This window comes from Nomascus leucogenys, chromosome 11, assembly GCF_006542625.1.
Source record: "Nomascus leucogenys isolate Asia chromosome 11, Asia_NLE_v1, whole genome shotgun sequence".
In the NCBI taxonomy this organism is placed as follows: Eukaryota; Metazoa; Chordata; class Mammalia; order Primates; family Hylobatidae; genus Nomascus; species Nomascus leucogenys.
In genome coordinates, this window is record NC_044391.1 from 116,718,579 (window position 1) to 116,730,874 (window position 12,296).

Here is a 12,296-nt window from a genome sequence, read left to right on the forward strand (position 1 = left end):
GAAGATTTTAATTTAGACTTAATACTATTTGATAACCCATCTTTTTCTTATATAGTTACACTTATTATTTTGTTGCAGTTAAAGTATCAGAGAATTTGGAACGATTAGAAAAGGAGAACAAAGAATTGAGAAAATTAGTATTGCAGAAAGATGACAAAGGCATTCATCATAGAAAGCTTAAGGTATTCTAAGTTTATCTTGTTTAATCTCAAAATTTTACCGCTTAACATTGTGTGTTCATCAGTACCAGTTTTTAAGGAGCTGTAAAGTGTGCTGTCATCCTCTTTCTAATCTAATGTCCTTGGAGGATGGAGGGACTCTTCCTGTATTAAGACATTTTAAAAGTTGTAGTCTCCAAATACTTGTTTTATACTATGCCCATAAAATCTTTACACTTTTAAGAGCTATTTGTGAATCAGTTTATTTTTCTGAAATATCTAGTTTATTTCTAGGCTTAACCTTTACATAAAATTTTATATAAAATCAGAATTGTTAATTGATGGACATGTAAGTGACTTATCATCATTGCTTTACTTGTATGCCAGTGAATGATTAGACCATTTTCTTCAGTTTTTAAAAAAATTAACATTTCTTCTAAGGAGAGCTTTCTTAGGCATTTTAAAGAATTTTTGAAAAAGTACGTGCTGGTATTATTATCATCAGCACATTGGTAAACTTATTTATCAATGAATCGAGTCTTACCATTCCCCACAAACACCACATGTGCGTTAATACTGAGAAACAGTATTTTCTCTCATAAAATACAGTGGCATTAACATTTTTGTTTATTTTAGGTGGGTGATTGGCAGTTGCTGCCATTAATTTTTTCTAGGGATTAAGAAATGAAAGGAACCTTAAGCCATCATTTTGCTCCTGCCTTAGCATTAAAACTTATCCATAATTATTAAATGCTTGATGATACCCCTTTTTTTTCAGGCCTATTTATTTTACTTGTAATGTATTTTATTTGTAATTTATTTATTTTGTAATTTATTTAAGTAATTTATTTATTTTATTATTTATTAAATAAATTAAAATAAATTTGGAATTTATTTATCTTATTTGTAATTATTTCAAATAATTACATGAACTTTTGAACGCATGCCAAAGCACCACTTCAAACTCTTGATTCTACAGCAAGAAACGATACAGGATATTGCCCTTTTGCTACACTCATATTTCAGCCTGCCCACTTGTCAGCGGATACTTAACCACCCTTACCGGTTTAACAGTCTTCCTGGTTTATCCTTCATTCAGATGCTTGCTTGCACGTGCTCCTGTCCTCTCCCTGTTTCTCTCTCATGCATGCCTCAAACTTGCAAAGAATAATTTATGTCAGTTGGTTACCTGACCACCTTATTTCCTTTTTGGTGTTAATGTCTTTCTTGCATTCAGTATTAGCTCATCAGTATTAAGTAATAATTTCCATCTTATTTAATTAGAATGTTAGAAATACTGAATTAATTAATTTATTAAATCATTGTATCTAAATAAACTGAATGAGAAATGGACTTTAATCTGTATATTTTAGTTTTACTGTGAAATGTATTTATGTAATTGAGAAAACGATACCAATGATTATGGAAAAACAATTCGAATTTATCACTTTTTCTCTTGATACATTGTTATATTTTTCTTTACTTTCACTGTTTTATATTATAACTTTTTAAAATTTTTACAGAAATCTTTGATTGACATGTATTCTGAAGTTCTTGATGTTCTCTCTGATTATGATGCCAGTTATAATACACAAGATCATCTGCCACGGGTACGTGAAAAATTGATAGTGAACTTGCCAATTAGCAAAAAAAGAAGCAGCTTAGCTTCTTAAAAATTATGTGTATATATGTACACATACACATATATACATACTAGATGTAGGCCTTTTTTTAATATAATCTTGTATATTCCAAGTAATGTCTTAAGCAATATTATTTGACTTTTAGTTCATTATAAATATTAATAAATATAAGTACATTATATTTATGAGTTACTATATGTGTTATGAAGGAAGATATTTGGCTTTATATAGTCATAATATTAGTAATATTTAAATACTGAACAGTGGATTAAATTATCCATATGCGTGAAATTTAATAGAATTGAAAATGTGTTTTTAAACAGTAAACTAGCTATGGAAAAGATTTATGGAAAGTTAATAACCTGGATTTAGAAATACTGGTTTAAATTAGCACAAGTTTTTAAAATAAAAATTAGGCTATAAACAGTGGATCCAGTTAGAGTTTTGCTGTTCCTATTTTCAGTGTGCACACATGTATCAATCAGCATTTTTTTTACAGATTTTAAAATACTTTTTCACCTGTAGAAATTTTAAAAGACTAAAAAACTCAGAGCAGCCTTACAAATAGGATTTAATTTTAATTTGGTATCAGAAAAATATGAATAAGTGTTCTTTGTTTTGTGGGAAGGTTGTTGTGGTTGGAGATCAGAGTGCTGGAAAGACTAGTGTGTTGGAAATGATTGCCCAAGCTCGAATATTCCCGAGAGGATCTGGGGAGATGATGACACGTTCGCCAGTTGAGGTAAGAAAATCGGCCATCTCAGTGAGGTTCCCTAGGAGAGTAACTGCTTCAGTGAGACCTGTTCATTGTGCTGAAATGAAGACTTTTCACCAAAGAAAGAATTGATACATCGTGTTTGGAATAATCCCTAGTGTGGATATCAGTAGGAGGCACAGCCAGGAGGCCAGTGTGGCAGGAGCTGAGTGAGGGGAGAGTGGTAGCAGAGGATGACAGAGACCCACTTGGGAGGCCTTCGGATTTTATTCTGAATAAGATAAGAGAGAAGTTAAGGACTCAATGAATATAGATAATTTTCTAGTTTTATTGTGACAAAAGAGCAGAGAAATGAGGCAGTAGCAATTGAATATTGTTGGATTAAGGGAAGGTTTTCAACCCTTTTCCTGTTTAGGAAAAAAAAGTGCAGCTCAACACCAGTGCTCATTTAATTTTACGTAAACACACTCTCTGAAGCTGAAGTAAATCTGACTAATTTTCAATGTGAAAATAAAATATAAAAACTGTTCTTAGAGTTATTTCTAAACAGTACTAACATCAGAATCATCTCAATCATCAGAATGTCTGTTTTTTAAAAGTCAGATTTATCAAATTAATCTTCGGCCAACAACTTTTTGAGAATGATGTAAACATCACACATAGGAATTCTGCATTTTCTAGGATTTGACATTTTCAACTATTGAAAATTACTATATTTTGTAAATGGCCATACCGTTACTAAAAACAGAATGCTTGCAATAGAATGATGTCTTTTGTTTCCAAAGTCAGTATACTAGAGCTATGTGAAAATAATCATAAAAGCGAGATATTTTACGGCAGAGTTATGTTGGGGCAAATGCTGCAGCTGCAAGCACTGCTGGCAGATATTGTCAGAGCAAGTGGGAAAAGGGTTAAAGATGTTTATATGCTGATTATAATGATCTAATAAAGGGAGGGAAATGATGCAAGAGAGAGGGAAAATTACAAGAGCAAAGTTACTGAGGTGAAGGAGCTTGTGACTTGGTGTACTAGTCCATATCTAGGAGCACTGACAGTTTCTCCATGGACACAGGAAGAAGGTATGGGGCTGCAGAGTCTTTCATTGAACAGATACTGACAGAATGCTTAATATGTACTAGCAGCATTCTAGGCAATATGTTGGTAAACAGCAACAACAAAGAAGATCCTTGCCATAATGGACGGTATGTTCTAGTAGAGGGAGACAGACAATAGATAATAAATATAATACATAACTGTATAGTATGTTAGAAGGCAATAGTGTTGTACAAAAAGAAAAAGCAGAACCAGGCAAGGAGAATGGGGGTGCCCCAGAGTATTCATAGATTGCATTGATAAGGTGGCATTTGAACCAAGATTTGCAGAAAGTGAGGGAGTAGTCCTGAGGATATCCTGTGTTCAGCAAGGAGAATAGCTGATGCAAAGCCTCTGAGGTGGTTGTGCAGCTGTCGTGTTCAAGGAACAACACAGAGGCCTGTGTGGTCAGGTCGGGGTGAAGAGCTAGCCATGGTCGGGGCAAATGATGACGTTAGAGGAATAATGAAGAGCAGGGAGGAACAGATCAATAAGGCCTTATAGGCCATTGTACAGACCTCCGTTTTATTTTAAGTAAAATGGAGAGCCAGTGCAGGATTTCGAGCAAAGTAACAACAGTGCCTTTTAAAAGGCTGCTCTTTTGAAAATAGTTGTAGCCAAGATGTAGAACCAGGGAGTCCAGGCTACTGGAGTATCCAGGTGATACTTGGGCTAGGGAAGTAGCAGTGAAAGTGGTAAGAAATGGATAGATTACAAATGTATTTTAAAGGTAGAATTAACAGGATTTCTTGACAGGTTTGATATGGAGAGGGGAGAGAAGAAAAGCAATGGGGAGAAAGAGAGAGAGTGTCAATCATCAATGATGGCTCCAGGGTCTTTAGCCTGAACAAATTAAAGGATGTAGTTTGCATGGAAGTCTGTCAGTGGATCAGGTTTGGGGGAAGAAGATCAGGAGTTCCATTTTGGACTTGCTGAGTGGTGATAACAAGCAGTTGGGTATGCAAGTTTAGACAGACGTCTGGGCCAGAGACATGTATTTAGGAGTCATGATCAACTATCTAAAAGTAGTATTTAAAGTCATGATCTTACTGGAGAAGATCTTCAAGGGAGTGAGTAGAGAGAAGACACAGAAGCAAGCAGTATATTCTGGGCACTCTGAACATTAAGATGTTGAGGGAAGAGAAAATAACAAAGGAATGTGTGAAGGCCCAACCAGTATAGTAAGAGGCAAAGCAGAGCAGGGCAGTGCGCTCAAAGTCAGGTAAACAAAAAGAAAATATGGAGGAGGAGGGAGTGCTCAGTGAGGTCACATGCTGCTGATCCATCAAGGAAGTTGAACATAGAAACCAGTCATTGAATTCACCAGTGGAGGCAAGAAAGGGGAACGTGTGGAAGTTTCCTTCTGATTGCTTCTGCTTACTCAGTGAAATACTAAGCCAGATGATCAGCTGTTAATTAGAAAGGAGAAGAGATTAAAGACTGAGGCAGGAAGAACAAGCGAAGTCTTTTAACAGATTGTGGTGACTCTAGGAGTGAATCAGTGGTGAAAGTCAAGTGATATTAGGATTACTGAGTTGGACTGAAGTCCCTTTCAGTTCTGTCGACATAAATTTTAAATGAATCATTATGATTGTGTTTCGTTTTTTTCATGTTCAGCTGGTGGGGGTAGGTGTAGAATAATGGGAAGATTGAAATTACCAAGAATTATGGCAAGAATAGTGGGAGAAAGACAGTGAGGCTGATGCTGAAATCTTCAAGAAATGAAATCTGTTTACAAGTGCAACAGGATATGGGCAGCCTAGTGTGATTCATCCAGATTGCACTTTGTGGGTCTAGCTATGGATTGAATCGTGTTATGGGTTACTAGTTCTGTGTGTGGTACTGTGTGCATGTACCAGACTTTACATATCCATTTTACTATCGATGGGAATTTGGGGTACATCTAACCTAGAGATAAAAACAAAATGAACCTCAGACTACACCTCATATCCTGTTCAATAATCAGTTGTAAAAACATGGGAAAGAAACCTACCTTTTACATTGTTACTAGCACCCTAATTGTAGAAGCTGTGGATGATACTTCAAGAAGGAATTAATTAACACCCTGGCAGGCAGGGTGTGAACAGGTTTCCTTGAAACAGATGAGGCTGGTCTCGTTCCGGTTTGTCATTAGTCCCTTACTGTTTACTAGAGCTTCTCCTTGACCAACCCTGAATTCCAGTTTTTTGTTTCCCCAGAGCAGTGAAAGTGCCAACATCCCAGCTTAGCATTTTAACCTCCTTAGCAGCTTCTTTCTGCTTGGTTTCTTAATATGTGAAAGCTGTGAAAGGAAACTGTGCACAGGATGTTGGGTTTTGTTTTGGAGGTTTATTTCTGCAGTTCATTTTTCTTGGGATTGTGGCACCTTAAGACGTGACTGCTTGATAACTCGGAATTCCAATCTTGTCTACTCAACCCAGTGAAACTGCTATACATTTTAAGTTTTTCTCTTGGGCCTTTGCCATGTGCTACAAATCAGCAAATCCTCTGATGGAAATAGCTGAACAGCTTTCAAAGAGCTGTTTCTTGTTTTTTAATTTAGCCTGTTTAGCTAATCTCAGTAGAAGGAATTGTATTTTTAAAGTAAAATGACTAGAGAGAAGCTAGAAAAGTGTCAATTAGGCGTTTAGAAGTTCTTGTGAAACCACTGACTGTTAATATACATTGCTATAACATTTCTTGGCTGGGCGCGGTGGCTCATGCCTGTAATCCCAGCACTTTGGGAGGCTGAGGAGGGTGCATCACCTGAGGTCAAGAGTTCAAGACCAGCCTGGCCAACATGGCGAAACCCTGTCTCTACTAAAAATACAAAAAACTAGCCAGGCGTGATGGCGGGCATCTGTAATCCCAGCTACTCGGGAGGCTGAGGCAGGAGAATCACTTGAAACCGGGAAGTGGAGGTTGCAGTGAGCCGAGATCACGCCACTGCACTCCAGCCTGGGCGACAGAATGAGACTCCGTCTCAAAACAAACAAAAAAACAAACAAAACAAAATTTCTTACCCAAATATCACTCCTTGAGTGAAGCCTGTCATAGCTCCCTTATCATCAGTTCCATTCTCTTCTGTGGCACCCTAGGTTTTGTCACTCTCTTCTATTATGTCTGTGTCTATTTCTCCCAGCATGTAATGAGGTCTGAAACCGGGACAGTCAGCTCTGTGTTTCCCCACCTGCAACACCTGATGCATAGTTCACTCTCTATAGAGGTTGAATGAATGAATTGTCCTTTACCTAAATTCATCTTTGAGGTTAAATGCAAGGTTTTCTTTTAGTGTTTCAAGTTTTAGAGAGATGATTTTGGGCTTAGTGCTGTGTATAGCATTGACTGGGGAAAGAAAGAGGCAGCAGCATTTTAGGTCATAAGAGATATAAAGGAACCAGCATTCTTGTTGGGAAATCACAACATGTATGACATATATACAAACAATACAAATACAACATTATTGTCGTCTCAGAACTACCATGTTGACAGCTTCAGGGGGTGCACCAGCAGTAGTGTGAAGGGACTCTTGGATTTGTGCAATGCAGTAGCCCTGTCTAGACCACATAAGGGCTGTGGGAATTAATATTACTTATAAATACATCATTACATCTCAGTTTTCTATTACTATCAGGTGACTCTCAGTGAAGGTCCTCACCATGTGGCCCTATTTAAAGATAGTTCTCGGGAGTTTGATCTTACCAAAGAAGAAGATGTAAGTAAAGTTCATCTAAGGTTGCTATGTGTAATTTTATAACCCGGATGAGCTTATAAAAGACAGTGAAAGAATATTTGTGAATTAAGATTTTCTTAGGATTTTGTGTTTTCCATTAGCTTGCAGCATTAAGACATGAAATAGAACTTCGAATGAGGAAAAATGTGAAAGAAGGCTGTACCGTTAGCCCTGAGGTAAGGGCTGCAATTCATTTCAGTCACATTTTATGGAAATTAAATGTTTATGATTTCAAATAAATCATAATCTTGGTATTGATGTTTAGATTGCTGCTGTTCCAAGATATGTAGAGCTTTTTAAAAAAAATTCCAAATAATGTATCATTTTGTGGGTAATTTTCCAGAATAATTACTTTTAGGATCAGAGAAAGAATACCATTTTTGTGAACATCTTATCTGAATGGATGAGATATAGAATTTTCAGAATGTATTTCACCAAAAAAAATTCTTAACAAATTCCCCCCAAAATTTAGCATTATTTTATTTTTATTTTTCCTGAGTAGACCATATCCTTAAATGTAAAAGGCCCTGGACTACAGAGGATGGTGCTTGTTGACTTACCAGGTGTGATTAATGTAAGTATATACAAAACATGTATTTTATTCCTATTGTGTGAAGCATTTATAATGACATTTAAAACCTTTTTCTTTAAGACTGTGACATCAGGCATGGCTCCTGACACAAAGGAAACTATTTTCAGTATCAGCAAAGCTTACATGCAGAATCCTAATGCCATCATACTATGTATTCAAGGTAAATCATATCAAAAGATTTTAATGTACTGATATGTTTTCTTCTTTAGCAATCCAAGCTTTGCATTAAATAGTTCGTGTTATGTAAACATACAAGATAAATGCACTTTTGCCTTCTCTTCGTATTCATTTTATTAGTAAATTAAATTAAAGTTGAAATTATTTTGATAAATTTTACATAAGCATCATTGAAATTTTTATTGGCTAGGATTTCTTTTTAGTAAATAACGTAAATGTATTAAAATCTTTCTTGCTATAATGTAGACACAGGGGTATACTTTGTGCTAAGTTTTAAAAGTCTACTTTACATCTTAAAATTCCACAGTGTCATTTTTTTTTTTTCTTCAGATGGATCTGTGGATGCTGAATGCAGTATTGTTACAGACTTGGTCAGTCAAATGGACCCTCATGGAAGGAGAACCATATTCGTTTTGACTAAAGTAGACCTGGCAGAGAAAAATGTAGCCAGTCCAAGCAGGGTGAGGTCAAATTTTTTGTTGAGAGAATAGATTCTTTGTAAAAGCTCCAGCTGTGCTCCAGCTGTGATAGGGATTTGTTATTTAAAAAAAAAAAAAAAAAGAACACCTTACAACTAAGATTTATTACAATGAAAGGATAAAGCAAATCACAAAAGGAAATGGTACATGATATGAAAGTCTGAAGGAAACCAGGCTCACGTTTCCACTAGTTCACTCCCGGTAGACTCACACAGGGCACATTTAATTCCTCCAGCAACAAGCTGCTTGTTAGAGACTCAGCTCCTAAGGTTTTCATTGGAGGTTAGTCGTTTCGGCATCCTCATGGACCAAAATTATTTCATACTCCCAAAAGGAAAGCATATGTTACAATTAAACCACATTACTTGAGTAGTGAGCCACTGTTATATAGGGAGAGGTTTATATCAGTGTAGGGAACTGTTTACCAGTTAAGTTTTCAGATACCAGCCAAAGGCAGGCAGGCCTTTTTAAGGATAGTAGTCTCAGGCCTGCTGTGTTAACCCTTTTCTAGGTAGCCACCATAACCTCTGCTCTGCCTTCTTTTTAAGGGTAAGGCCTGCCATGGTATTGATGGTTCTGACATGGAGAAGGGGAGAAGTGAGGTAGAAACAAATTTCTGTGGTCTCCTCCCCATCTTTCTTCATTCCTTTCATTTCTTTCAACTCTAGGATAGTGAGTTTATATTTCTTCTGAGATGCAACTGAAGCTTATTTCAGTCCTTTTTGTATAAAAGAGTCAGCATTAGCTTAGGTGTAACTTGTCTTAAAGGAGGGATTCTCATCCCATTATTAATCTGAATGGGCTTCAGGGGGTAGAAACTCTAACATATGTGAAAGGTCTCTGTGCAAATATGCATTTTTCTGGGTACATAGTCTATGTTTTTTGTTTTTTTTTTTTATCACGTTTAGAAATGGATTTTTGATTCTAAAAGGGTTGAGAATCAGTGAATCCAAATATTAAAGAAGAAGGTGGCAGGGGAGGAAGGAGTAAAAGAAGACAATCCAGCTTGGTTAGAATTTAGATATTTGAAGAGAGTATGGAAAAATAATAATAGCTACCATTTATTGAGTGCTTCATGCCTGGCACTGTATCATATAGTCCCATAATCTCACCAACCTTTTTGAAAAAATTAAGTTGTTTACTTAAGGTCGCATAACTGCTAGGCAGCAGAGCAGGAATTCAAACTAAGGTCTGTCTGACTTTAAAGAACTACACATCATTCCAGGTTTTCGATACGTGTGTTTTAATAATACATTTTCAATATAGTAAAATTAAGTGTATTTTTTTCAAATAGCAATGGAAAAACATTTTAAATGCTTTTGTGCAGATTTATTTAACTATATACATGTATAGCATTATCTTACTTTCTAAATTGTATATTATGCTTTTAAAACTTACGTAAACTATATCTCACATTAATTTTTCCCACTTTTAAAAATAGATTCAGCAGATAATTGAAGGAAAGCTCTTCCCAATGAAAGCTTTAGGTTATTTTGCTGTTGTAACAGGAAAAGGTATGCAAAGATGGATTATAATAACTTATTTTTAGTTTATGTTGTTTTCAAATAATAAAGAGTAATTTTGTTGGTGAAAATTTGACCATCATTCTTCCCCAGGGAACAGCTCTGAAAGCATTGAAGCTATAAGAGAATATGAAGAAGAGTTTTTTCAGAATTCAAAGCTCCTGAAGTAGGTATCTTGTTAAAACGTTTAAACATTTTACAGTAGGAGAGTAGCTTAAATCGAACTGTTTTCACTTAAAAGATCAGGTTTTATAACCATTAGTTTAACATCGGATTTCTAGGATTTTTCCCAAATAGTGAACTGTATCTAATAAACAAGTCCTTAGCTACTTTTTGACAGTATTGAGAGCAGTTTATCACATGGTACAATACATACTGGCATGCTTCCTTGGATGTGGGCACCAAAAGACAACATAGATATCTGCCTCTTACTTTATTTTACTTATAAAGTGGTTTTAGAAAATTGACACTTTCACTTTTAAATATGTGTACATATTTCTCTTACAGTATTAGGGAAGGTTGGAGTGGGGTTGTCAAAGAAGTATCCCTAGACAGATATTGACAGGAGATAAGATAAGCAAAAAGAGCTAAAGGCCAGTTGTATTACTGTATACTAAAACTTTATATGTCGAGTTTCTGGAAATAGAAAAGTGTGTTTGTTCCTAGGTTAGTATGGTAAGTCAAGATAGTTCTTGCAAACCATAATCTTACATGCTTTGGGAGTGCGCTGACAACACGTAGAACTGTGTGTCTAATGTGGTATCACTAGTTTTGTGTAGTTATTAAAGTTTAAATTAGTTGGAATTAAATTAATTTTTGGAAGATGGCTTTCTTCATGTTCTTTTTAAAGGCATGGTGGCTCATGCCTGTAATCCCAGCACTTTGAGAGGCCAAGGCGGGCAGATCACTCGAGGTCAGGAGTTTGAGACCAGTCTGTCCAACATGGTGAAACCCCAGCTCTACTAAAAATAAAAAAAAAATTAGCTGGGCATGGCGGTGGGCACCTGTAACCCCAGCTACTCAGGAGGGAGAATCGCTTGAACCCCGAGGGGGTCGGGGGCAGAGGTTGTAGTGACCCAAGATCACGCCACTGCACTCCAGCCTGGACGACAGTGCGAGATTCCAGCTCAAAAAAATAATAATAATAAAATATAACATTAAATTTAAATTAGTTAAAATTCAATAAAATTAAAAATACAGTTCCTCAGTTAAACTAGCCACACATTTCAAGGGCTCAGTAATCCAGTGTGCCAGTAGCTACCATATTGGAATGTTTTCCCTCATCACATAAATTTTTATTAAACAGCACTGGTATAAAAGGTAAGAGTGGCTGTTAGCAAGCACATTCACAGACTTGGTGGTAGTGTTGTCCTTTTTGTCATTTTAATATAGTTTAGCTCTTGTTATTTTTTTTAATAGGACAAGCATGCTAAAGGCACACCAAGTGACTACAAGAAATTTAAGCCTTGCAGTATCAGACTGCTTTTGGAAAATGGTACGAGAGTCCGTTGAACAACAGGCTGATAGTTTCAAAGGTAAGTTGGATTTTTTAAAGAAGCAAGCAAATTAAGACATTTTATTAGCTGGCAACCTTTAGCATCCATATGATTCTATACTACTTTCCTTTAACAGTTGCTTGGTAGTTCATTTACAATTAGACAATATCTGGAAAATAGAAGAATACAAACCTTCAGTTGTTATACAAGAACAAGATTTTTCCTTTCAGAGGAAACATCTCTAGGGACACATTTGCAGAGTTCAAACAGATGAGAACGTTTGCTAGTGCTTGGAAGTACACAATAAACTATAGAGACTTCAGATTCACCCTGTTAAGGGCGAAGAGAGCAGATGTATTGGGAAGCAGAGCCCTCTGGACTTTATTTACGTGGTACCCTTTCCTGAATCCCACACTTTCCTGCTCAGTGTCTTTTATCTGAAGAGAATATATTTGCTTTCTCTTTTCCCATATGTAAATCCTACCTGATCCTACCTATTTATCCCAGTTAGTCCCTCTGCAACCTTGTATAACTTTTATTTCCATTTTACAGAAGAGAGAACAGAAGACAATAACTTACCCAAATAACTTATCCAGTGTCACACAGCATGGGTAATAGGCCCGGGATTTGGCTGTTGGTGGTACAACTGCAGAGTCCATTCTCTCAGCAGCTCTATGGTACTAAACTACTTCAGCTGTGTGCTAATGGA

The 12,296-nt window shown here is 36.2% G+C and overlaps 1 protein-coding gene across 1 annotated transcript in view; it reads left to right on the plus strand.

Annotated features, from left to right (window-relative positions):
- The window catches only part of LOC115837297 (dynamin-like 120 kDa protein, mitochondrial), a 29,770-nt gene that overhangs the window by 346 nt on the left and 17,128 nt on the right, over positions 1-12,296 (plus strand). The window contains 11 exon segments of the mRNA XM_030822808.1: positions 56-182; positions 1,682-1,768; positions 2,430-2,543; positions 7,222-7,302; positions 7,422-7,496; positions 7,823-7,894; positions 7,973-8,072; positions 8,420-8,550; positions 10,010-10,082; positions 10,185-10,257; positions 11,511-11,626. Of these exon segments, the coding sequence (XP_030678668.1) occupies positions 56-182; positions 1,682-1,768; positions 2,430-2,543; positions 7,222-7,302; positions 7,422-7,496; positions 7,823-7,894; positions 7,973-8,072; positions 8,420-8,550; positions 10,010-10,082; positions 10,185-10,257; positions 11,511-11,626 (1,049 nt within the window).